We start from the raw sequence: 27655 nt of genomic DNA on the forward strand, positions 1-27655 counted from the left end.
GCTGGATTTTAAAGCTCCTTACAAGTAATTAAACAGCATGACACCTCATACCGAGCAATTTCCTGTGAGGCATTTTTTTTGCTTGCCAGTGTTGCATAGCCCCAGTCTACACCGTGTTATCTCGGTGAAATATGTCCCCTTCATCATTTTCTAATAATGACAGAGTGCTCATGTTGTTAGGGAGACGCTCAACTCACTGAGCATCCGATTATCATTTTCCTCACTGTTAGAGAGCTAACTCAACATCTAAGATGGCTTCTAAATGAAAATTAAAGGTGGTGCGGGTGGATGGGATGAAGGGGGTGGCGACATGAAAATAACCAGTGGCGGCCGGTGACATTTTGTCAAGGCAAGCATAATAACACTTATTTATCCTGAAAACACTCAGAAAATGGCTGTTTGCACATAAACAACACATTGATTCTGTTGCGGCAGTGTTTCCATAGCCCCCAACCCCACCGCACCCCCTGTTCGTCTGAGTGCTATCAAATAACAATAATTGAAGTTTAGAAAACAAGTTTAGTTAGCTTTGAGTAAGTTATTTGCTGCATTTCGAATGTGGAATAAGTCATCACTTGGTATAATACGCATCTAAAAATGTGGGAAATTGACACCTGTCATTGGCATCCGCTCTCCTGTCAACATTTTGTAAACATGCCGTGTTCATTTTTGCATAAGCGGACAGTAATTCTCAATTGGAGTGGTGGCAAATGTCTTGCCAGCCAATGGCAGGCAAGAGAGTGAACTTGCCGTCATTTGTTTGCCCACAAATTCATTCGTAGCCAGCGCAAACATGACCGTCTTCCCGAACTTGATGCTTGCAACTTGTCAGCCTTGGTAATGGCTTTCTCGGAGAAGATATTATTTTGGTCCAGCAAAGCTGCGTCTTTAAAATATTAGTGACAGGCTTGACTCACTTTGCAAGAGGAAGAGAATTTTGTTTGCCAGAATAGAGAGAGAGAAGGGGGGCACAGTATTAACAATAAAAGTCTGCATATAGCCACCCACCACTCTTACTTTCCTGGTAGGAGAAGATTTACAACTTCCAGACTATAATGTCCTATTTTTCCTTTCTCTATGTGTTTCTGTCTGTCTTCTGCACCCCCCCACCTCCCAAACCCCACCTCCCTATTTTTTTTTCTTTTCCCGCCTGCTAAGAAGATAGATGAGGAAAATGAGGCCAATTTGCTGGCAGTGCTTACAGAGACCCTGGATAGCATCCCGGTGGATGAGGACGGTCTGCCTTCGTTTGAGGCTCTGGCAGATGGGGACGTGACCAATGCCAGTGACCAGAGCTGTCCCTCCTCCCCCGATGGCTCGCCTCGCACCCTGGAGCCCGAGGAGCCTTCCCTGGTAAAGCCTCTCCATTTGTCCTGGCCGCTCCATCACTTTAGAGCATTTGTATGCAATTGCCGTATCAAGAGCTGGCTGTGGATCATAACACGACTCTTTCTACGCTTCCATTTGGCTTGAAGTCGGTTTGGTGTTGGGTTGTGGAGGTGCACAACATCTGATTATCATAATTTCCGGACTGTAAAGCGCACCAGATTATAAAGTGCACCTTCAATTAATGACATTTTTTTTTTTTTCCAAATGTAAAACGCAGCGGATTATAAAGTGCACCGTCAATGAATAACACATCCTTAAACTATTCTGTATATAAGGCACACCTTTAATGGATGACACATTTTGAAACTATTTCCACATATTAGTCGCACTAGATAATAAAGATGAACGACACATTTTAAAACGTTTTCCATATATAAAGTGCACCTTCAATGAATAACATATCCTTATACTAATCCTTATATAAGGCACACCTTAAGGGACAACCGATATCACTTTTTTGTTTCCTAACTGACATCAGAAAAACGTTTTATAGCAACGTAAAAGCTGGGCCAAAACAAACATGCGTATCATACCTCTGAAGATGGAGGTTACTGATTCGCTGTGGCGACCCCTTGAAGGGATAAGCCGAGAGGAAAAGAAGAAGACCATCTAAAATACCCAAAACACGCAGTATATTTTTTGTCAAATGCAAAACACCAATAAAAATGACATAAAGTGTCCAAAATCTACAAAAAAAATGAACCCGGACGTGGCCAGTTTCAGAGGGTCCCGCCCCCTTGTTCGTGGTGTCACCCCAAGAAGTCTTGCTTTGCTAGAGAATCAAAACAATGGCTTCAGATTCGGAGAAGCTGCTTTCTTGTTACTCATCCAATTATGAATATGATTCAAATAGTTCTGAAGAGGAAAGCATACATGTTTGCAATCGATTAAAGAATTTATTCCGTGCCATTTTGAGGTAATAGTGGGGATAGTAGCTGGCGGAGAAGGAGAAATTTTGGTTGGACTTTGATGAAGTCATACAGAACATCCCGAGAAGTGAGAGGGTTGTAATTGTTGGAGACTTCAATGGACATTTTGGTGCAGGAAACAAAGATGATGAGGAGGTGATGGGCAGGTTTGGACTCCAGATGAGAAACGCTGAAGGACAGATGGTGGTTGACTTTGCGAAGAGAATGGAAATGGCTATTGTGAATACTTTCTTTCAGAAGAGACAGGAACATAGGGTGACCTATAAGAGTGGAGGCAGAAGTACACAGGTAGACTACATTTTGTGTCAACGGCACCATCTAAAGGAAATCAGTGACTGCAAAGTAGTGGTTGGTGAGAGTATAGCCAGACAGCATAGGTTGGTGGTGTGTAGGATGACGCTGGCAGTGAGGAAGATGAAGAAACCAAAGGCTGAAGTGAGGACAAAATGGTGGATGTTGAAAAAGGAAGAGTGTTGCATGACATTTAGGAAGGCGGTAAGACAAGCACTGGGTGGGCAAGAGGTCCTTCCTGATGACTGGCAAACTACAGAGAACATAATCAGAGACACGGGTCGGAAAGTACTTTGTGTATCGAGTGGGGGAAAGGTAGATAATGAGACTTGGTGGTCCGATGTAGTGTGTCCTTTTTTCGGTGAGGCGCGTTCCTTCAGTGATGTAACGTGAGGACCCGTCACCAACTCAAAAACAAGACTTCCGGAATATTCAGCGCGAGTCTTAAAACGTAAAATATAGTTACATGCGGTGGAATCCTCGTAAAATACGCTCAGTACAAGTCATTTGAAACCATTTTACAAATTATGGACACAACTTGTCCGGACACGTCGGTTGTCCTTTAAATTTGTTTTTAATATTTTAAACTGTTCATATATAAAACATACCGGATCATAAGGCAGACCTTTAATGAATGACATATTTTGTAACTTTTTCCATATATAAAACACACCGGATTATTAGGTGCACCTTCAATGAATAAAATATCCTTAATCAATTCCAGAAGACGCACCGGCAAAAAATGCCATATTTTTAAACTCTATCCATTTATTAGGCACAACAGATTAGAATGCACACTTTCAATGAATGAAATACTTTAAAACTTTTTCCAAATATAAAAAGGACCTGATTATCAGGCACACCTTCACCGAATGGCATATTTTAAATGTTTTCCTTATATAAGGTGCACTGGATTATAAAACGCACCTTCAATGAATGACATATAAACATATAAAGCGCGCCGGATTAAAAAGCGCATCATCAACGAATGACATATTTAATTTTCTTTTTCCATATATAAGGCGCACCTTCAACGAATGACATATTTTAAAACAGTTTCCATATGTAAAATGCACTGGACTATAAAGTGCAAGATAATCTTTACAAAAAAATGAAGGCTTTTAGTTGTGCCTTATGGGGTGGAAAATACAGGGTTTTTTGTACCTTTTTTTGTGCCTTCACATGACTATGTGTACTCGAGTACTACTGTTTGTTTTGATCAAATTAAATGAACAAATCAGGGAAGTCAAATCATTCTGGCTCTTAAGTGCTAATCCTATTCAAATAGGAGCAGCCTGGTGGGGGCCAAATATGGCCGTAAATGGAGTGGGCAACGAATGAAAGAAGCGAAATTCATCTCCTCTATTCCCGATAGGTCTCGGCTAATCCCCCCCCCCCCCCCCCGGTTCCCCCGACCCTCACCACTGCCACGCTCCTTGTGCCAAAGTCATCCCTTTTGGAAGCAAGGCCTTTTAGTATTGTACAGTTATTTTTACACACCAGCGTGGGAACAATTCTCATGGCTTTTAGATCTTAAATGTTAACTTATACTTCATTAAACTTTCCTAATGAGCTTCCCAGTGTGTCTGTTCAGCCCCTTCGGAGAACGCAAACCTGTCACGTACTTATTTCGACCACTTTACCAGCCCCCCTGCATCTCCTCAGATGGATAACAATTACCGTCCATTTGTCGGTCATTTGCAAAACGGGAGCTAAATTCACCCTCTCTAACTTGCCTCATTCTTTGTCGTGTCGCCACCCTCCATCTTCTGCGCCACTTGGGTCCAGCTGAAGAAGCTCCTTCTGGCGCCTGCAAACTCCCAGTTCAGCTATAATCAATACACAGGTGGCAAGGCACAGAACCATGCAACCAGCGGCAACCACCGCATCCGACCACCACCTGCTGTCATCAAGGTACGCACGCACACTCATTTTTACGTAGTTAATCTTCCTCGCTCTGCTCTCGCGCTCACAAATTTCTTATTTTGGTCGCCGACTTTAGAAGATGTTAGACGACTGCTCTGCTATCCCAAGCCCTTGGGATAGCAGAGCAAAGGGGGCTTCTGGGAATGAAAACAGGTTGATCGCTGTTGGGGTTTGCACGCGCGGTACTCATTAGCTTCGCCGCTTATATGTCAGAAGAAAAAATAACATTGATGGGATTCCAGAATTTTGGTCACGTTCAACGTCGCATGAGCTCAAAATGGACTTGCTTTGCTACGGGTTGTCGTTTTGTGTCCAAACACATATCGCGCCACTTCATTTTGTTCTTGAAATGAAAAGATCAGACGTACATTGGCGCTGCGCTATCTTTGCACGGTGTCTGATTCCTTTTTCACACGCGTGCTGCCTTCGATTCACGCGTTCGCGAAGTGAAGCCAACGAAGGGTCTCAAAGGACGCGACATGCTAACGGAGCGCTCGGAGGGCTTCGCAATTAAGATGATCACTTCACACCCGGCATCGGTGTCTCGTCTCTGAGGCAGCCGCTGCTTCCCAGGTCCCAGAGTTGTTCTTTTGAGCTCTCTGTTTACAGATAAATATGATTCGAATGCGTACTTTGCATCGCGCCAACTTACACAAAGTGTTTTTGGAGTAATTGCTTCAAACGACAGTTGAATACGTCGCTTTCATAACTGAGCACGGAGGAGGGTGAACTTTCTTCCTGTCATTAGGAGAAAGGAAATGAAACACATTGGCCAGTCCTTTCTATGGTGGTCATCCTATGGCAGACATGTCCAAAGTCCAGTCCTGGGGCCACATTTAAAAATTGACCATGGGCCAAATATGGCCCGTGGTCAATTTTCATCCAGCTTGCAGCCTCCATCATAAAATCAATAACATCTTGCCCGTATGAAGAATGAATACATTGGGCAGAAGTAGCACTGTTACCTTCGTATGCTAAGTGCTGCCATTTAGAGGCTCATTAGAAACAGCAAATTAGTATGAGTCATTGACCGAATGAGCCAACCAATTTTCTAAAATGGCGATTTTCAAAATTCTTTAAAAATGTTCTAAAATGGTGACAAAAAAACAATTACTTCTATTCAACTGTTACAAATAATTTAACTCATTCACTTCCATTCCCGAACTTATTCGGGAATTGAAAAGCATGACGTGAAGTGCCATTCCTGAATTTTTTTGGGTTGTGCTTTTGTTTGTAAAGAACATATGCCAAAGTTGGTCCCACCCTACTTTTTTAACACACCAAATCTGGCCCCTTTGCAAACAGTTTGACCTCAATTAATCACATGAATTTTGTCACTCACAATTCCAGAATGAACTTCGCTAACATTTTGGAACTACGCTTCTCCCTCCCCTCCCCCACCTCCTCCCAGACGGAGAACCCCTGGAACGGCAAAGCGAGAGGGGTCTCCGGCCAATTAAACCGCCCTCTGAGGCGACCTTGCACAGAGTTGCTGAAGTACTTAACAGCTACCGATGACATCCTGCTCCACACCAAAACCAACGACAAGGGCAGCTGGAGCGCCGCCCCCGCAAGGGACAAAAGCAACCTGGGTCTCGGCGCTTCTTCTTCCTCCTCTTCCTCCTCGCCGTCCTCATCATCCACTTCCTCCTTCTCCTCCCTGTCCTCCACTTGTTCTTCATCCACGGCCGCCTCCAAAAAGAAGTCGGGCGCGCCGCCGCAACCGCCGCCGCTGCCGCAGCAGCAGCATCACCAGCGAGGTGAGAGCCGGGCTGCAGGCGAATGTAGTGGGGCTGGGAAGTGGCAGCGTTGCCCTCAGGATGACGGGGTTGAGGAGTCGGAGGGGGCTTCTGTCTCTGTCGGCCACAGAACCTACAGCTGCGGCCGCGTTTGCCCTAAAGCCAGCGAAGAAGGACGGCCGCCAGGTGATGAGGGCCACCTGGCCGCCGCTAGGTTCATTAGGTATATGCATTCTTATTCCCTCCCCCCCCGAGAGGTGAGTCACAGCTGTGAGCATTGCCGAGAGGCTGTCGGCGCCCCTCGAAAAAAGAGTCGCGGCCCCAACCGCGCTCAACGTACGCATGTCACGGTGACTGTTAGGAAAAGGGAAGCCAAGCCGGGTCACCCCTTACTTAGCCGTCTGCTCACCGCCAGACCGAGACCCGCTCGCTACCGGGGGCACCTTCTCAACCCCGTAACCGGCAAATTAGCGAGAGGGAAGACCTCCGAGCGGGTCAAACCCAAGGAGGAGGACGAGCGCGCAGGTGTTAGAACCCCCCGCGGAACCGCAACCCCCCATAAGATAGACTGGGTCTTTGGACTAGACCTGGGGCGGCCAAGCCGGGGAGGCTATGGGGAGGATGTGGACCATGATCATAAAAACAATAATCATGATGATGATGATGCTGCTGATGGTGTCTATGATGATGACCATGTCACGGGCAGCAGCCCCGCCGCGGTGCTCTCGCAAGGCCCGCCGAGCCCCCTCTTCCCAGATACTAGCATTGCAGAGCCCACCCCTGCCTGCTTGATACACGGGCATGGTCGGACACACAGGCAGGCACTCAGCGAGCACCCAGACGACCACCTGTTGTTAGGTAATCATGACTGCATCCCCCCTCAAACCCGACCCTCCCCCCTTCACCACCACTGGCCTTATCTCTTCTCCCTCTTCTCCTTCTCCTGCTCTAACCGTTCCCGGTTTGGCGTCACGACTAACCGCTATTTCTAATTCGAAGCTAACACTCATTCCCGAGCGCATCAACACGACTGACACCATTTGTTTTGTTTCCGATTTCGATTGAGTGAAAATAAAACACAGAAGGTGGTGGGGAAAAGGGGGTGAGTGTTGTTGTTTTGTTTATTTTCTAATGTGCATTTATGAAGACAGTTGGCCGGTTGAGCTGAGTGTGCTGAATATTTTAGCCTCCCAACCCAGTGGCTGCTCTTTAGCCACTAAAAGCCACATAACGTTCCCTTTTGCCGGAGCGCAAGTCGGCCAAAGCCTCGGGCAACTGCACAAGCTTCCTTGACTCTCCTTTCTTCCTTTCTTTATTTCCACCCCCCCTGCCCCCTCCTCTGCTGTTGGTGCATGCGATGATGACTTGTCCATGAAGGGGCTCACCCACCACCATTGTGTCTTGTCCGTGGCATCGTCTCTGTATGTCTTTCCATTCCAACGTGTCCGTATGGAGACACACCCGTGACCCATGTTGCCATCACCTCATCCTGCCTCTCACAGTCAACAGGCTAGCCTGAGAGAATCAATTGATAAAATGGGGTCTTCAAAACAATGACAACAAACCACAAAAAAATTGTAGTTCAGTCTTCTAACCAGGGATGGGTGTTTTTTGTTTCTTTGTTTTGTTTTTTGTAGTGCATTTGATGAGCAAATTAATTGTTGCAGAATGTGGACCTGTTCTCTTCTGCCAAGGGTGTTCTAACTAGATCAATAATTACCCGTGCTCCTTTGTGTTCTGCAGCCAAACCAACCACCATGCCACTACCTTTGACCCCAGAGTCTCCAAAGTAAGTGTGAGAAGTTTTCCACGTTGTTCTCGGCCCAAAAATAAATAAATAAGACGAAACAAAAAAAGGTCAGAAAGAGACAGACAAAATCACTTGACTGAATTGAATCGGAGGCATTTTTGTGACTCATTTCCACATCTTAGATCATTTTGAAAGCCTCCTCATCACCCGTGGAGTAAAATGTCTTGCTTATTTTGTTTTTGTCTTCCAGTGACCACAACGGATCACCGTTTGAAAGCAAAACCATTGAATGCACATTGAGTGTGGAGATTGCTGGAACCCCAGGTAAGCGGACATTTTCCTCTCCCCATTTTCCTCTCCCGCTTCCTTGAAATGATGTTGATGCTATTCGACTGCTGGCTTAGCTAGCTAAACATATAGCCTTATTCTTATTCTTATTCTTATTCGCTCTAAAGGTTTTTATTTTTCTCCCTGTTTGCATGTCATTGCTGAACGCTTATTTTTATTTTTTATTTTTGCAAGGTCAGCTTCGGTGTCCTTTTGCCTCATACAGACGGTTAAGTCGCACCGGCCCCCTTTTAGGTATTTATTTACCTGCTGCGGAAATGGCTCACCGCGTCTGTGCACCTTGTACCGTCCGTTCGTCAAGAACGGGGATGCTGAAAATGAACTCTAAACCTTCCATTCTTTGACGTGGTTAATATTTATTATAGTTTTACTGCTTGCATAAATTGACCCGTAGCCTGTTTTGTACCACTGGCTCCGCGCAGACCCTGAACTGACATCCCTCTGCGGCGCAAATTTTTAAGATTCGTGATTCGTTGAGAAGTTATTAGCTCGGTAAATCTATAGGTTACTGAGCCTCTCGCTCGTTTCGACCTGGGGATTAGCTAGTGCTGAATGAGAGAGAGGGATATAGATCTCAGTAAGTCAAGGTGAAAGCTACTTGGTCCTTTGCGGACTCAGAGTAACATTCCACTACAGTGAAATTGCGGCGGCGTAATTGATAAACCAGGGGGGGATCTGGCATTCCGACTTCGAAACAAGTCATCCCTAAAGGAACTTTCCATGAATACTATGTGCTGATTAGCCAGACTGTCTGATGCCAGTTTTTGTATTGTCGGTTATTTGCTTTCCTGACTTCCGACACTGTGACACAGCGTGTTTATTTATTTATTTATTTATTTATGTATTTGTGTTTTTGTGTTTTTTGTTTGTTTATTTATTTACTTATGTGTTTAATTATCTATGTATTTATTTATTTACTTTACTTATTTATATTGTATTTATTTATTTGTCTTTTTATGTATTTGTTTGTTTGCTTGTTTTTTATTCATTTCCTTTTTTCCCTTTATAATTCCTTTTTTTATTTCCTTTATTTGTTTATTTTTTGTGATGAATGACAATAAGAAATGTGCTTTGTTGTCCCTCCAGTGACGGATGACACAATTAGTGTTTGACTGAGAAACTCAAATTTGTCTAATTTAGATTTATCCCACCCATTGCTAATAGCTCCTAGTTTATGACCCTACGTGCGCATTGTTTTACACAGATGGTACTTCATTGTGTCTTTTTTGTGTTTGTGCATAATTCATCTATATATGTTTTTCAAATGGTGGAGGGGGGACCAGGGTGTCTGAAGTTTGCATGCCACAATAATCCGATGTAATCAGGCATTCCAAATGTAGCAATGTCCTATATTTGCGTAGCCAGCTCCTTTTTGCGAGATGCCTCTCTGCAGTCTCCTCTCATGGCAGATTCAATGCTCATAGCTGTCATTTGGTGCAATTCAGCAGCAAGCAAGTAATGGTGTGCATTACAAGAAAGGTAAAGAAGAGTAGCGAGCGTCGGGGTGTCGGGAATGACTTGCTCTGATATGCGAGGGAAATATGTCGAGGAAGATGGCCGACGGGAGGGCCGGAGATGGCGAGAGGATAGGAGGAAACTGGGAATGAGTGTAATGGTGACGGCGGCTTGTGTGAGTGCATTAACGGTGCTATAAAGTGGGCTCATCTCAGGACTTCACATATAACTGCCATCTGTCTGGTTGTAAATCGAACCAAAGGGGTGGAGGAGTAGATGGGAGCTGTAGGGGCATCCCATCGGAAAGGACAGACAGTCAATTTGCCCACTTGTACTTCCGTTGTACATTCGCAATGTAAAATTAGAACACCTGAGAATCGGGTTTCTGTTCCAAACATGCTCTTGCTACTGGAATTTCTTCTGGTGACCATTTACCTAGTCATAAGGTGCGTCCTCAGGAGTGTTGTTTCCCCTCTCTTTGGCCCCTTCCAAAAGAGATCATTTCAAGGTCACTGAGAAAGGGGCGGTGGGTTGGGGAGTTGCATTTGAGCCGTATTATAGCACCACCATATTAAGTTACATCAAGCATTACATTAATTTGTCAGGGCTGTAATAAAATAGAGATCAGGATTAATCATAGTGAACGTGCATATTTTAATCAAACACATATCTTTGTCCTCATCCATAAAGTCACTTCAGGTTCTCTAAAAGGGAATGCGGTGTATTTGAGACCTGTTTTTATTTCTTTGACCATTCCCCAACCACCCTTTTTTTGTAGGTCTGACACCACCGACCACGCCCCCACACAAAGCCAGTCAAGAGAACCCTTTTAAAGTATCGCTCAAAACCAAGTTGTCTTCATGTTCCTCCTCAACCTTGACGTGTAAGAGAGCAAGGCTGGTCGAGTTGGGTCCTGGCCCCAACAGGAAGGGTCCTGAACAGACTGAGCTGTATGCCCATCTGAGCAAAGCGTCCACCGTCCTCCCATACCCAGTCACTCCACAAACAACAGGGAGTGAACTCATGGAGCATTGTGGTGCGAACAACCCGAAGCGGGTTCCTTCCCGAGGTGTCAATGACCATGACTATTGTCAGGCGTCAGCGAGAGCAAAGAAGAATAGCAACATGGCAGCCGATACCATGACTTCAGCTGGGGAAAGGCCAATCGCACCAGGTGTCGATGCTGCTTCAGGTGCAACGGGGAACCAGCATGTCGGATGTAAGGATTCAACCACGCCCCCACCCTCTTCACCTTCATCAAGATCTTATCCTCTAGCGAACCGGCAAAGTTTTGCCTCCGCGACTGGAGACGAAGCTCGCATTCAGGAATTTGGGAAGGAGTCCCTTACCAAGAACTCCCAGGTCCCTGGACAACGGGACAACTCATCCGCCCTCAGCCACAAGCTCTTGTGCGACCAGGAAATCCGAGCTGAACTCAACAAGCACTTTGGCAACCCCTCACAAGCCCTGTACAGTCATGGTGAAGACGAGACAAAGGCAGGGGGCAAAGCAAACAAGGTCAACCCTCCTTCGTCCCTTGAGGAAGAAGAGATCGACTCCCAGCGGTTACCGCGCTCTGGCAACCTACATTCAGGGCTCCTGTCCCTCCACGACGAGCTGGAGTTGAGCGAAGGACGCGAGAGTCGCTTCCTTTACCCGTGGGAGGGAACCCCTCTGGACCTACTCTTTGACTGCCCCCCGTGTTCTCCCTCCTCTTCCCCACCGTTGAGCTGCTCTCCATCACGAGGCTCCGTCTCACCGCCGTCATCCCTCCTTCTGTCGCCCAACGGGCCTTTCTGCTGGTCTGGCGGGAGGTCGCGTTCCCGTTCTCACTCCGGCTCACGCAGCTCTTCGCCAGGTTACCGGAGGAGCTCCCTGTCCAGCTCGCCTGATAGACATCCCTCCTCCTGGTAAGTCAACCTAATGAACTTCCTCGACCTGAACCTTGGCTGATCCCCACCCACGCAATTAAACGGCGTTTGGAAAGTAGCGGGGGGTGAACTTAGTAGCCCGATCAGTCGGTGTCAGACTGGATCATCCTTGGAGTCTTCGAGAGCTCTTGCTGTTCCCAGCTTCTGTCTATCTGCATATAAAACCAGGTTGAGTGTACAATCAGATCAATTGCTGTTTGCATTGTTGAATCATCCCCACCACACCCAAAAAAATAATGACTAATCAACAAAAAAGGGAAAATCCCAGGAGAAGGGCATTGTCTGAACAGTTTCCATCTCCCGAGAGAGTTTTGAGCGCCTTTTGAATATTAACACCCTGTCCCTCTCCCGTTTGCTGTGATGCTGTTTCTTTCCGTTTGATGCAAGCTTTAATTGTTTTAAGCGGCAGCTGTTGTTTTTACGGCACGCTCGAACCTCTTTTGCTTCGCGCAGAGATGAAAGGAACAAAAAAAATGCTGGCTCTAGGATTGTCATCTCAAATCCTCGTCAAAGGATATCCCCCGTCATCAGAGCGCGTGTGAGAACTTCATTTCCCATGGTTCTCTTTGATCAGTACGTGGAGGCTTTCCGCGGCGTTCCGTGGTGAGGCGAAGCGAATCTCTTGTGAGTAAATGAAGTTAGTCAGCCGTAGGTGCCTTTGAGTTCTTGACTCCCGTGCAGTTTTTTTACCTGATTACCAAAAGGTCAATTTACTCGGCGGAGTCGACGGGAGTCACTTCAGTTCTGTTGCATCGTTTTGTTTTTTGCTCGGAGCTAACATGCTGGCGCGTTTATCCAATAATAGTCTCAAGGCAATTTAATCACAGTCTGTCAAGCTTTCCGAAAATACTAGGCCACGGCAGAACAGGAGAGAATAGCTACGCTTGAGGTGTTTTCTTCATATCTCTTCAGTTAGAGATTCTCCATCCTTACCAGATTCTCGTCGAGCATAATTCACGTTGTCGTTCCTCGGCAGTGATATGAAGGTTTAGATTTTTTGGGAGTTTGTTTAAAAATGCTCATCATTTCATTCACTCCTTTTTTCTCCGCCTATGCAGGTGTCGCAACAACAATGAATCGTGCACTTCCCGCTCCAGGAGTCATAAGAGACCTCACCCGCAGTCACGATCTCCTCTCAGTCGGAGGCCAAGGTGAGACGGTTATTTTGTCAACCGCCAATAACAAAGTGCACAAAAATAATCCATATTAAGTAAAAACAACCGCCAAATGGTTGGACACAATCACATCCAGTCACAATTGTTGGACAAGATCCCCTTTCAGAATACTCACCTGATTATTTCAGTTGATGCTCCAGATTAGGGTTGGGTATGGATAACCCTCCGGTTCTCACGGATTCATTCAGATTTTCAAATGTCAGTATTAAATTCCGATGCACAGTTTCTCGTGCAAGGCGTAAATGAAGAAGCAATCAATAGAAAATATTTGTGCGGGGGGAAGGGAATCCGTAATACTGCTACTATTACTACTACTACTACTACTACTAATAATAATAATAATAATAATAATAGTAATAATAATAATAATCATAATCATCATCATCATACATTACATTTTAAGCACCTTTCAAAGCTCTCAAGGACACTTTACAGTCACAGATAAGCATAGGTACTATAATAAATAAAATACAATCACAAATATAATACAATAAATAAAATACATAGAAACAAGAGAGAGAGCTACACAGAAAATGCAATTTTAAATAGGTGGGTTTTGAGATGGGACTTGAAGGTGGGAAGAGAATCGATGTTGCGAATGTTGGGAGGAAGTGAGTTCCAGAGTTTGGGGGCAGAGCAGCTAAAGGCTCTGTCACCCATCGTGCTGAGACGGGCAGGGGGGGGGGGCACACAGAGGTGGAGGGAGGAAGAGGATCTGAGGGAACAAGAGGGAATAGAAATTTGAAGGTCAGATAGGTATGGCGGGGGCAAGGTTATGGATAGCTTTAAATATATAAAGAAGAATTTTAAAGTTGATTCTATATTTGACCGGGAGCCAGTGGAGTTCTTGGAGTGTGGTGAAAGGATGAGGTTCTGGTGATGATCCAGGCTGAATTCTGGACGAGTTGAAGTTTGTGGACAAGTTTCTGTGGATCACCAAAGAGAAGTGAATTGCAATAGTCAATCCGGGAGGTGACAAGACTATGAACGAGGGTAGCAGTGGTGTGAGGAGTGAGAGACGGGCAAAGACGATTGATATTGCGTGGGTGGGAGTACGCAGATCGGGTTATTTATATGGGAGTGGAAAGATAGTGTGCTTTCAAGGATGGTGCGACCGAACGCAAGTTGAGCATTTCTGGTGACAATTGTGTCGCTGCAGTTTGGGAGATCACGCGAATCGGTATACACCCGCACTAAAAATCAGGTTCGGGTAAGCAAGTCTCATGCTAACATTCACAAATCAAACTGAAACTAAAACTGTGAAATAACATAGTCATGCAAATGCTAAGCTAATATTTGGCTTCCTTTTTTGTCATTTCTACTTTTTTTGCTCTGGAAAGAAAAACAAAAGTAGGTTTGTGTATCAATAAGTAAAATAGGTTTTGGACAATTAATGCTGAAAATATCCCATTGGGAGCTCAGTGTAAAGTCAACAAACGTTAAAAAAAACATGTTCAAAAAACCCCTTAGGAGGCTTCGTTTTTTTAAATTACTTTTGTGAATTACTACCCAGAATCAAATCAATTAATCAGAACTGGAACGGTACAAATTCAAGCGATGCCCAACCCGACTCGAATGAACCTCGTGCCTGTGCAAACGTGGCAATTTGGGAGCAAGTAGAGGGACATCGACCTTGCAATCGCAGCTGATTTTGGCACCCATGCGCCTAATCGCCCCCGACAAGGCTGAGAGTCGCTCATCAGCACAGAGGGCGGGTAATGTCGCACTTCCTAAGCAGAAAGTAATGGCATGTGAAGTTTTGCTGACAGATTCAGCTACCGTGGTCCCCTTGACTTCAGAAAGACTTAACTGTAACATTTTTTTCGGAAATATGATTGTCGGAGATATTAGAAGAGAGAAACCGAATCCCCTCGTCTGGATTCCCTTTGAGAATCAGAAACCACATCTTTCTCCTCAGGTACGACAGTTACGAGGAGTATCAGCATGAGAGGCTGAAAAGGGAAGAGTACCCTTGGGATTACGAGAAACTGGCGCTCGAAAGGACCCAGCAGAGGGAAAGGCAACGACAAAAGGCTATGGTGAGTTCATTTGCATCCTGTTAGTCAGCGAAATGATAATCTTTCTTCCGGACATACACAAGGGCGGAAGCCTGGGGACATATGTCACCTGGTTGTGTATTTTTGCGCATCCCTGGGGAAGTTTTCAATTAATGAAGGACAAAACACAAAATTATTTCTTCCAAGGATGTTGGAGCTAGCGCACGAGCTAATTATAAGAAAGGAAATCCGCATTTTAGCCTTGTCATTCTTGAAACAGAATCATTTAAGGTCGGGGTGGGGGGTTGTATTTATAGGGAGACACGCCACGGCGTAGATCAGAATCAGAATCTTCTTTATTGGCCAACAATGAAAAGGTTTCTTCAGCCGTCATCTGTACTTCTTTGAAGGTGTTGGACGTTTCGCTACTTATCCAAGATGCTTCTTCAGCGAACTAAAGTCTTACTGGTAGTTTCGGCCCTATATATATCCCTATTGTCCAGACGTGACGGTGCCGGACTCTGCTATGATAGGTCCCTGCTGTCAGGTTGGAGGGGTATGGTGGTGTGAGGTTCAATTTGGATCGGTCGTACAACAGCCTGCTTAGGCAACATAGGATTAGTAATGCTGATGAGGTTATACCAGAGCAAATAGGGCAATCAGGCCAGTCGTTAGTCAGGACAATAGAAGCAATCAGTGGAGCCGCAGGGAGTAGTCCTCTGCTCCCCCCCAACTTGAGAGCAGGGACCTATCATAGCAGAGTCCGGCACCGCCACATCTGGACAGTAGGGATTCAATGTAGGTCCGAAACTACCAGTAAGACTTTAGTTCTTGGATAAGAGATGAAACGTCCGACACCTTCAAAGAAGTACAGATGACGGCTGAAGAAAACTTTTCATCGATGGACCACTTCTGTACGACTGAGAGTTTACACAGACTTTGTTGGCCAAGTATGTAGAACAAAAATAAAAAAAACAAAATAAAACATCTCTACTGAAATTTTAGCTCATTTTAATTTCCCATGGCCCTCCTTAGAAGGGATTTTAAACAAACACAAAATACAGCATTTAAGACATAACCACATGAGAAAATGTACATTCGTAAAATTGAGGGACAAAAATACTGTCACGTTTTGCAAGGTGGTGATGGCGGTTGAGGATCCCAAAAAGCAGGCAGGCGGGAGCAGCAGGTTGTATTTGAGAAATTGTATTATAATAAAGTCAACAAGAACAAAATCTAAAACGTTAAAATCATTTGAACAGAAAAATACAAAGTATCAAAAGAAAAACTAAGAGTAAAAGTCTGCCAAGGTGAAACAAACATACAATTGCATACAAAGCATACAACAACATTCAACATACAATGACCCGACAGTGAATGGTCGTGCCGGGAGTCCTTTTGAGTTTCACTGATTGGGAACGACCATCACCTGAGAGGCATCAGGCAGGGCCGACAGTGCCACCCGTTGGTCGCCAACCAGATCATGACAAATACAACACAACGGACCCCTAGGACCTTCCCCACTCACACACCCTACAAGTCATTTCAAGAGACAAGACAATCTCATACATATTTTTTTTATATGGCGGCATCAGCACGAAATCACCATGTCCCCCGTCTCCTTCAGACAGGGGCGAAGCCAACGAAAGCGACGCCTCGACCGCCCGTCGATAAAGAACGCATTAAACGATGTGCTAATGCAAACTCGTCGCGGAGACAAACAATTACCGCTCGCACTGTCAAATGAGGTTTAAGAGGGCAGAGATGCCAGAGCGCCTCTGTCCGTCTAGCTGCCTCTCTCCCACACAGGCGCCCCCCCGGGAGTGCCGTCAAGAAAAATTCCACCTATTTATCACTTGTCAGCAACTAAAGTCCTAATTCAGCATTTACTTGTCCGTCACGGATAGAACCCAAGCATGAAAGAAGGTGCAGGGAGGGGCGAGGGGTGTTACAAAGTATAAATCTGTAGTTAATTTGGACTTCTCCCGGGGCGTAGGTGAAGTTGGAGTGTGACACCTGATTTACATATGTCACAAGTACCCTCAAGACGCCACTCACCGTCTCAACGGGCTTCCTTGGCTTGCCACAGTGAAGTAAATGAAGGAATAAATAAATAATGTGACTCTTACGCCATACCCTGAGGCGTGTGCGGCGTTAAAAAAATGATTAGCGGATGCAATTAAAGTCCTCAAAAGATATAATTGCAGCCTGGTGCAGTTAGTGGCTTTGTTATTCCTCTTCGACCCCTGCGTCCTCTGAGGTTTGGGTAAATATAGTAGGTTTTTTTTTCCATATAGGTCAATGAGTAACAATGACACAATAAGTGTACTTTGTACACACGCTGAAATGGAAACAGAAAAAAACAAAACAGCACAATTTAACTGGATTGCACATTTTCCATGTTTGTGTTCCTCAGTTTTCTTTTCTATCACACCATAGATTAGCAAGCCAATTCCATCTTTCATTATAATAACAATAAGAGGTTAGATGAAATGTATTTGAGTGTTTGAAACGATTTCTGTTGCAATTGTTTGAATCTTTGAGTTCCCAGAAAGACCACAACCCCCCCAAGATTCCTTAACCAGCCATAAAGTTGTCCATTTGAAAACGCAATCAAGGGGGATGCTTTCTGATAAGAGGCTGAGTCACCACTGGGGTTTTTATTTTTAGACAAAGTAGAAGACGGGATGCCGGAGTGAAGACATTGCATCATTTGATAAAAATCAGTCTCCCTGTGGTTGATGTGTTGCGCAGAGAGGAAGAGGAATTGTAGTGCCACGGCAGACCAGGGGCACTTTCCCCATACAGCTCCATCAGATAAGCTAAAGCAAAACGAAACAATCACAGAAGGTACACGTTGGAGAAGACGTCTGTGGTGGGCAATGGTGGCGAGTCCATTAGGGACGGCAAAGGAAGACCACAGAAAAGCGGCGGGTGGGGATGGGGATAGGGGGTGGGTTGAAACAGCCAGCCAGCCGAGCACCCCGTGTTCATCTCCTGCATTTTTGCCCCCTGTCTTGCTTGTTAACGAGCAGGGGGAGAGACGGGTGGTGTACGTGGGGCGACTGAAGTCTGACTGCACTCGGACCGAGTTGAAGCACCGCTTTGAAGTCTTTGGCGAGATTGAAGAATGTGCAGTCAACTTGAGGGATGACGGGTAAGTTCTCCGCTCCCTGTAATACTATTTCTAGCGGACAAACAGTTGACGATTAGTCATCTAGCGTGACCACGATAGCCGAAATCTGGAGTGTCTGAGTTCTTTTATCCGTCTTGCCGCGTAGTATTGACGGCCCACGTTGTCCTTTGATTGATTCTTCAGCATTGACCAATGGGAAGACAGTGTCGGCCATTTTGTACTTACAGTAAAGTCTCGTTATATCGATATTCAAGGGAGTCCGAAAAAATATCGATATAACCGGGACTATCGATATATCCGACCCTGTTTGCATGTAATTTTCTCCGTGCGTGCATAGAAATAGTATCGATATAACCGGGACTATCGATATATGCGATATCGATATAACGAGACTTTACTGTACTTAATTTTTAACCTCCAGTTCGTTTCGATAAACGATCCACCTAACCTGGAACTGGTCCATAGTCTCTTTTTTCCCTTCTATCTCTCTCTCTTGCCTTTAAAGGACAAATAATAAATCACATATATATAAGCTGCCTTCGCGGACATTATTTGATAGCTGCTTGTTCCACCTCCCTGACTGCAATAGACGGAATGTTGACGGAAAAACGCTAGTTTTGGGCAAGATCTGGTCGGTGACGGACTCCTAGTCTGACATCTCACCCGGTCCGAGACACAGACCAACATTTAACGGGTAGTCTGACAGCGTTACAGTCATGAATGACATAATTCAAGACGGAGGCTAACCGATAGTCCAGTGGTTAGCTCGTAAACCTCAATGTGCAAAGGTACCAGTTTCCTGTGTGGAGTTTGCATGTTCTCCCCAGGACTGCGTAGGTTTTCTCCGGATGCTCCAGTTTCTCGACATGCACGACTAAAATTGCCCCCAAATGTGAGTATCACCGCGGATGGTTGTTCATATATGGATTCCCTGCAATTGGCTGGTAATCGGTTCAGGGTGTTCCTTGCCTCCTGCCCAAAGATAGCTGGCATCAACTTCAGCACCCTTCGCGACTCTTGTGAGGATGAATAAATGGTTGAATAAGTCAATATATTTAGCAGTTTTAACCAGCAGCCTCTAATGAACCTGATCGGACCAATGTAGTGAAAGTGAATAAAATCCCGCCAATTGGAGCTTTTTTTTCAGTAAGTACGGCGATGCTCATTCCCTCTAACCTGACCTGTCCAGCCTTGTGGTGTTCTACACTATCCCTATCTCATCCTTTCCCTCCAGGAATTTGCACATAAAATCCAACTTCTGAACTAGCCATTGCTGTCATAATGGGCCACTGCACCATTGCTGTTTTCAGAGGCATTTTATTGATTTTCTTTTCCATGTAAAAAGCGCATACATCCGTTCTGTTAGCGTTGTACGACTGTGACACTCTAACACTTTCCTTGTGTGTCCTTGACCATGCAGGGACATTTTTGGCTTAATCACATACCGCTACATGTGCGACGCCTTGGCCGCCCTCAACAATGGCCACACCTTGCGGCGGTCCAACGAGCCATGCTTCGAGCTGTGCCTTGGCGGACAAAAGCAATTCTGCAAATCACATTACACAGACTTGGGTAAGTGCGCAGTTTTGTTGTTGTCCTCGCGCAAACTCACACACACACGCACACGCACACACTCACACACACACACATTTAGTCCAATTCCAAGCCCCTGGAGGCAGCCTTGTATGTTTACATGGCTGCAAGGACTGTCAAGAAAAAGAGGAGATGGGAGGTTTGAGTGAGGGCTCGGGGGTGTGGGGGTGGGGGGGAGAGGTTTAATACGGCAAAACAAAAAGGCGATGTAGATAAAAGGAGACTTGTCTCTCCACTGGCAACAATTCCTGCTTCGCCTTCAACGTGTCCGCTGGGCATTCACTGCTCAAACGGGTCAGGAGGAGTTCCGAGGTCATTTTGTGAACATAGTTGGCTCCAGGAAGGAGCCGATGCGGGATGCCCCCTGGCATAAAAACAAAAGGGTCCGGACAATATATATCTGTATAGAGCATATATTTTATTAAATGTTTATTTTTCAGTCCAAACCAATACAGGTTGCTTAGACAAGCCTTAAACATACATATATAAACCTTAAACATACAGTGGTACTTCGGTTTACCTTGGCATACAAACTATTTTTCGGGATACACATGGAGCTGCCACAATGAGTGATGTGTCGTTCGCCAACGAGCCCGTTCTCCTAACAAGAAAATGGTGGCTGACTGATTTGTCCTTTAATCCCTACCCCCAGTCTTCAGTTAAAGCCAAGTGATTGGTCAAGAGAACGCAGCAGTGAGTGGGGGTTAAACATTAAAGAGACGGGCAGCCGACAGAGAGAGAGTGAGAAAACACACACACGCACACACACACGAAAGGGAGACGACAGAGCTTGAAACAAAAAAAACAAAAGTGAAAAAAAAACAAAAGTCTTAAAAATAAATGGTGAGAAAATTGATAGAAAACAGTGAAATTTGGACTTGTTTCAACTTTGATAGTTCAAAAGCAGAGTGTTGACTGGAAGGTTAAAATATCCCATCAATCAGGCTCCACAAATAACCCGCACAAGCCATCTGTACACTTGATGCAAAAAGCTATCAACCCACCTAAACAGGCAACAATTGATTCGGGAAAAGGTAAAATTATCACAGGAAAAGCACATTCAAGGGATCATTCCTCAAGATGGTGAAAAATAATGTACATTTTGTGTAGTTTTAAGGCTTAGAAAATTAGAAAGTAGAAAATTATTGTTTTTTGGGGACCTGAGAACGGATTATTCTCATTTTAATGGTTTCCTCTGGGAAATTAATTTTTGGGATACACACTTTTTGCAGTGTTTATAAATAGCATCTGCCCGGTGGCCGGGGGTGCACAACTTTTACGTCGGGAGTACAACCTTCAAAACGTCTCGGCCCGGGTGGCCAACAATTTCTTCAAGAAAAAAATATATAGTTTTTTTTGTTTTTCGAAAATCAAACGTTTGTTCTATTCAATTAAGCAAAAGCTACAAACAAACCACTACAAGGTACGTGGACTCCTCTTTCTAAGTGGCGTTGTAAAACTCTCAAGTACATTAGGTATGAGCAGATTTCAAAGGAGAATTGGATCAAAAAAATTGTCATACAGAGATCTTTCAGAGACAGAAAAGGCGGTACTAACCAAAGGTTTAAATTTCTCAGTAACTCCTAAAACAATACCTACAATAGACTAGATCACAGCTACTGAATCGGCTATTAAAAATAACAAACTTTCCTATGCAGAGGCAGATGATCTGCACATTAAAATATCAGCCTATCTTAGAAGTGCCAAACCACCTCCGTCCAACATAACATTAGAAGAGAGAAAGGCGTTAACTACTCTACAAAAAGGTAAAAATATTACTATTTTGCCAGCAGACAAGGGTAGGTGTACAGTGCTTCTCAACACATCGGATTATGAAGACAAAATAAATAGGTTAATCAGTGATTCTTACACTTATGAGCAACTAAAAAGGGAAATGATAGACTGTCTCCAAAGGTTAGAGAAAGGAAAACATATAGACAAACAGATGTATTTTAGATTATACATGGGGGATGCCATGCCATGTATCTATGGCCTGCCAAAAATACATAAAGAAGGGTTCCCACTCAGACCCATTGTTTGTAGCATTGACTCCTCTACCGTTGCTAGAAACTGGTTTAGATATGTGGACGATACTTTTGTCATAATTAAAAAACAAAAAATTCAATCCTTCACAGATCACCTCAACTCGGTAGACATCAACATTAAATTTACTCGTGAGGACATTAAAGAGAACAACCTAACTTTGAGCACACAACGAATTGCAAAAATTACATTGTGCACCATGATGACAACCAGCAACTTGAGCAAAATCTTCAGCAAGGCATATTTGCCATAAATTAAGCAAGGGAGAGTTTGTGGTAGGTATTTCCTAAATTTAAAAAAAAATCTTTTATACTTCGCAACAATGTTTGTTTTTGCGATTAGTCGTCTTATTGTCTTTCAAATTGTGAAAAAGGGGGCAGGCAACTTTATGGCCGGGCAGGCAACTTTTCAGAGTTGTCTGCCCGGGTGTCCACTAACTTTTTGTCATGAGTTTCAGACACTGCTTTTCGCCTTACACACTTTGTCTGGGATCCAATTAAGTTTGTAAGCCAAGGTATCACTGTACTTATATAAGCTTTAAACATACAGTCCATACAAAATATAGCACTGATTCAATTTACAAACAAATTCACCTTACGAACAACTGTTCGAAACGTATCTCGTTCGTAAGTTGGGCAGCATCTCTACTGTGTATCGTAACATGCCGATACTGGCCTTATTTCATGATTTTGGATTTTGAGAAGCCTGGCGATGCCCGCCATGATACTTCATGTTATCATGTTATCAGCATAGCAAATATTATTTGCTATGCTGCAAACGATTAACAGGTGAAACATAATGAGCGTCAGAAAAACAAAACACTTTTATTTATTTATTTATTTATTTATTTATTTATTTACTCTGTTATCTTGTTTATTAAAAATGTTTTGTATCATCAGTCAGACTGTTTGCTGTCGATATTGATGACTACTTAAAAGTAAATACTGATATTGGTCTGGGCAAAAAAAGTGTTATTGATCAGACCGGATTCTTATTTACAATTATACTCCCCCATTTGGGTAAATTGGATTTAAAGAAATTTGACCCTTTCGTGTTTTAACATGTTGAAATTTCAAACGGGAATTTTAGATCTTGCCAAATACTACGCTGCATTTCTAATACAGACACTCCCCAACTTATGAACAAGATACGTTCCAAACAGTCATTCGTAAGGTGAATTCGTTTGTAACTTCCTTCAGTGCTATATGTTTTAGGATTATATAAGTATGTTTAAGATTTATATAAGTATGTTTAAGGCTTGCATAAGTAACCTATATTGGTTTATACTGAAAAATGTAATAAAATATATGCGCTATAAAGATATGCACATGTGCAACTGGAGAGAATACTACATATGTTCCTACAAAAATGTTCGGATGTACCGTTGTTCGTAACTTCAATGTTCGTAAGTAGACGAACGTCTGTATTGGGAGCTGCCAAGAATGAGCTCTATTGTGCCTGGCCCATGCGAGGCTCTTAAGATGGATCAATCGTCAGCAGGGGAGGTTGGACTAATAAGTGTCGTTCGTCAGCTTATTTGCGTCACTTTGTTTGTGCATGACTGCGTGTTTTCACGGAACACCGTCCATTAGTTTTTAAGTAAAGCGCCGGGGTTATTTTTTTCATCCCTCAAGGTACGCAGCAGGACACAAACGCCGCCGTCGGCCATCGCATTAGTGTAGATCACGCCTGGTATCTCCTCTAACTGCCATGGTCAGTCCCATTTCTCAGCGTGTGCCGGCGGGTCCCTTTGGGGCCCCCATTTGTTGGAGCTGTCTGTTGCCAGAGATAAGATAGAGCCTGCGTATTATCTGCTCCATCGGGGAAAAATAGGACATATGAGAAAGTGGAGGCGTCGGTACAAAAATAGCCACTTTTGCAACAATCTAAAAATCAGGATTTTTGTGGGTTTTTTTTTGGTCAGCCTTCGCTGACACGTCAAAGGAATTTGGGGGGAAAGCACATACCCACGCTGAAAACACCCAAAATGGTATTTCTACTTCTGATATAATCCTGTAACATGTTATGGAGGTTGTTTGACGGAATGTGAATACAAACATCTCAAAACTGGCAACCACCATCAAAGCCTTTCTCAAGATAAGGACCGTTGTTGTGCAATTCCAAAAAAAATTGCTTCAGGCTCTTTAACACCACCCCCTGCTGAGGTTTACTCAAAAACCAGCTTTGCCTGACGAAGAAAACTGGAGATAGGAGATGAGGCCAAGTCAACCCCACCTCAAAAAAAGTTGGACAGCAAACTCTATCCTCTTTCATCCCAACATTTTCAACAGTCTCAAACTTGTGTTAAACTGAACAGTGACTTTAAACTTGACCGACAAATTTGTGCTGTTGTTAAATCCATAGTCTTTCATCTTAGGCAACTGGCTAAAATAAAACCTTGCCTTTCTCATGAGCACTTTGAAGCAGTAATTCATGCCTTTGTCACATCTCGGCTTGATTACTGTAATGCAATTCACTTTGGAGTCAGACAATCCTCCATGAATATGTCTGTGTAAGCTCTCAGTCGTACAGGAGTGGTCCATCGATGAGAAGGTTTCTTCAGCCGTTATCTGTACAAATTTGAAGGTTTCGGACCTTTACTACACAAACTAGAAGTTATCAGAACCCTCCAGCATAGGGCTAAAGTTTAGCCCTATGCTAAATGCCCTATGCTTAGTTTAGCCGCTAAACTAATACCAACTAGCATTGAAGGTAGAGAAAAGGAGTCAAAACATATCAGGAGAGCACTCACTAACTGTGGGTACCCTCAGTAGTCATTCAACAAATGTCAGAAAGAAAGAATAGTAAATGAAACCAAAAATTCTCAAGATACAAAAAGGAGAGGAGTAGCAGTACCTTACATTGCAGGAATTTCTGAAAAAAATACAGAGTCCTTTGGCAACACAAAATTCCTACTTATTTCAAACCGATAAACACGTTAAGGCAAAAATTAGTGCATCCAAAAGATAGGCTATCAAATGAAAAACAAAGTAATGTAGTTTATTCAATACATAGTAAGAATGAAAATTGTAAAGAGCAGTACATTGGGGAGACTTAACAATTTTTCAAAAAAAGACTTTATCAACATTGTAGGGATAATACTAGTGGGCCTCAATCGGCAGTACATTTGCACCTAAAAGCTAGCAACCACTCATTTGACGACAATGAGGTTTAAATCTTAGCGAAAGAACATAGATGGTTTGAAAGGGGGGTAAAAGAAGTGATTCTTATAAAACAACAAAATCCTTCATTAAACCGGTCTGGTGGGGTGAGGTTCAATTTGGATCGTTCATACAATAGCCTGCTTAGGCAAAACAGGTTAGGCAACATTTGTAATGCTGATGAGGTGATACCGGTGGGAGTGGGGCAAATAGGCCAGTCGTTAGTCAGGAATGTAGGAACAATCAGTGGGGCCACAGGGAGTGGTCCTCTGCTCCCCCCAACCTGAGAGTAGGGACCTATCATAGCTGTTTCCGGCGCCGCCATGTCTGGACATTAGGGATATATAAATGGGGCCGATACGACCAGTCAGACTTTAGTTCGCTGACGAAGCCTCTTGGATAGGAGGCGAAACGTCCGAAACCTTCAAATTTGTACAGATGACGGCTGAAGAAACCTTCTCATCAATCCTCCATGAAGCATCTCCAGCTGGTCCAGTATGCTGCTGCTCACCTCTGACTGGTACTCGAAAGAGGGAGCACATAACTCTTACTCTGACATTCCTTCACTGGCTCCCTATACATTTTAGAGTTCTTTTCAAGATCTTATTATTTGGCTTCAAATCTTTAAATGGCCTGGCTCCTCCTTACCTCTCCAAGCTCATCCACCTCTACACCTTCCAGGTGCTTCAGGTCTGCTGACCACACATTAATAGATGTGCCAAAATCTAATCGGAAAACACAAAAGTGTTTGTCTTGTACTCAAACATCATAGAGTCTATTGGGAAAGTAGTTAAGATTGCACAAATGTCCATGTTTTTATGTTCCTGTCGTGTTTATTATGTTGCTTTGTATTGACTATCATGTGAAGTAATTTGTTACAGTTGCAGCTGTTGTGGAAGCGCCATATAAATTATGATGTATTGTAGTGCATTGTATTGTATTGTAAAATCTTTTTTCAAAAGGTGAAATGTTCTTTGAAACTTTGTCTATTAATTTATTTATGTATCTATTTATTGATTTATTTTCACTTCTTTGTTTGTTTACTCAATCGGTTTTATGTATTTATTTAATTATGTATTGTTTTTTCATCTTTCTATCTTTATTCATTTATTAATGTTTTTTTTATTAATCCGGGCTTTGTATGAAATGTAAATGTGAATTTTTCAAGTAATATCCTATCACTTCCACAGACTCCCATTCGGACGATTTTGACCCCGCCTCCACCAAAAGCAAGTATGACTCCTTGGATTTTGACAGCTTGCTAAGGGAGGCCCAGCGCAGCCTGAGAAGGTAACCCTCTCGGGGTTACCCTCACAGCCCGTCGACCTCCCCCCTCTCCCCCCACAGACCTCCCGAGTGACTCCTGATACCTCACTCGCGTCTCTTATTTCATTTTACTTTCTTTTTTGTTCGTTTTGGGGACGACGAGACACTGAGAAGTTTTACACTCTATATGTGGTGGAGTATTTAAGAAGAATAAGTCTATAGACCTCTTTATCTATCAGAATTTATCCGAAACGAAGTTTACATGAACATAGCTGCTCAAGCGCTGAGGACTTGACTTCTGGGAAAGCCAGTGAACCCTCAGAACCTACTGCAACGCTTTGACTGCTGTAGAACCACCCCCCCCCAAAAAAAAAACAGGTACGGGGTTTAAAAAAAACAGAGTTCCCCCAACCACAAGCGGCCCCGCCCCCAAGACACTACAAGACCCACAATTCTTTGGAGGAACTGAAAAAAATGCAGCTTGTTCAGCGACATTGTTTTTGTTGTGCTTTTTTTTTGGGGGGGGGGGGGGTGTCAGCTCTGGCTGATTTTCAATCTCTTTGGAACTGGTGTTACATTTCAAAAGCAAGCGTTAAAAAGCGTTTAGGGGAATTGTATCTTTTATTGTCTACCTTTGAAAGAGAATTGTAGTTGTGTATTTACAAATAACTCGAAAATGGAATATTTTTTATGTTCATGTAAAGTTGGGGAATAAAGTTGTTAATGTGTTACAGCTATGCACTGTAAAACGCAGCCTTTTTTATGTGAGGAGGGGGTGGGCGTACATTTTCTTAATTGCGAATGTTGATGGAGGTCTATAGTAATTACCATACTGCAAAACAAACTGTGCGCCGACATGATGTTTCGGAAACATATGATGATTGTAAAAAAACAAAAGTGGTGATCGCTCATTTTTGAGGCAGCACGTGAACAAATTTCTTTTTGTAAAGTTATTTAGTCAGGCTTCTCCATGCTTTTCTTCCAACATGTAAAATTATTTTTTTTATGTTTTTAATGATTGTGAAAAAAAACACAGAAAACCGACCCCGTTTTTTATGGATGATTTCTAAAGCAATCACGATTTTGTGCGTGTATACTGTATACGGCATATATTTATGTGTGTGTACAGTGATTATCAGTGACGTGCGGTGAGGTTCATGGCTGGTGAGGCACTAACGTCATCACAGTCAGATTTACAAACATGAACTCTACAGAATAGCTTATTCACCATTTGATTGGCAACAGTTAACGTGTTTTGTTTAAAATGTCATGTCAGCATTCTTTATCTACTGTATACAAACTGTAGCATAGAAAAAAAATAATTAAAAAAAAGTTATTATCATGTTACCTTTACTTATGAATGAAGTCCAAGTCCCTCTGTCTCAATGGAGATCACTGCCAGTGATGAAAGTCGTCCTTGATCAGTCCTGTTCCGACTGTATGTTTTCAGTCTTTTCAGTGCTGAGAATGACCGCTCCACTGATACTGTAGTAGCTGGAACAGTGAGCACTAGCTGGAGCAACTTT

The 27655-nt window shown here is 43.6% G+C and overlaps 1 protein-coding gene across 10 annotated transcripts in view; it reads left to right on the forward strand.

The window, feature by feature from the left end:
* Positions 1-27353, forward strand: part of ppargc1a (peroxisome proliferator-activated receptor gamma, coactivator 1 alpha) — a 43156-nt gene extending 15803 nt beyond the window's left edge. For 2 of the 10 annotated variants that reach the window (XM_088990370.1, XM_088990372.1), the window contains exons 3-13: positions 1159-1353; positions 4398-4523; positions 5947-7132; positions 8018-8063; positions 8275-8348; positions 10606-11737; positions 12817-12909; positions 14852-14972; positions 17966-18087; positions 19487-19638; positions 26054-27353. In XM_088990370.1, coding sequence (XP_088846496.1) covers positions 1159-1353; positions 4398-4523; positions 5947-7132; positions 8018-8063; positions 8275-8348; positions 10606-11737; positions 12817-12909; positions 14852-14972; positions 17966-18087; positions 19487-19638; positions 26054-26157 — 3351 coding nt within the window. In that variant the 3' untranslated portion in view covers positions 26158-27353. Of the gene's footprint in view, positions 1-1158; positions 1354-4397; positions 4524-5946; positions 7133-8017; positions 8064-8274; positions 8349-10605; positions 11738-12816; positions 12910-14851; positions 14973-17600; positions 17865-17965; positions 18089-19486; positions 19639-26053 lie in introns of those variants that run through there. The other 8 variants (XM_088990371.1, XM_088990376.1, XM_088990377.1 and 5 more) reach the window with 8 other exon arrangements.
* The last annotated feature ends 302 nt before the right edge of the window (positions 27354-27655 follow it).

The sequence above is a fragment of the Hippocampus bargibanti genome, linkage group LG02 (assembly GCF_051943395.1).
Source record: "Hippocampus bargibanti isolate YZ-2025 linkage group LG02, ASM5194339v1, whole genome shotgun sequence".
Classification (NCBI taxonomy): Eukaryota; Metazoa; Chordata; class Actinopteri; order Syngnathiformes; family Syngnathidae; genus Hippocampus; species Hippocampus bargibanti.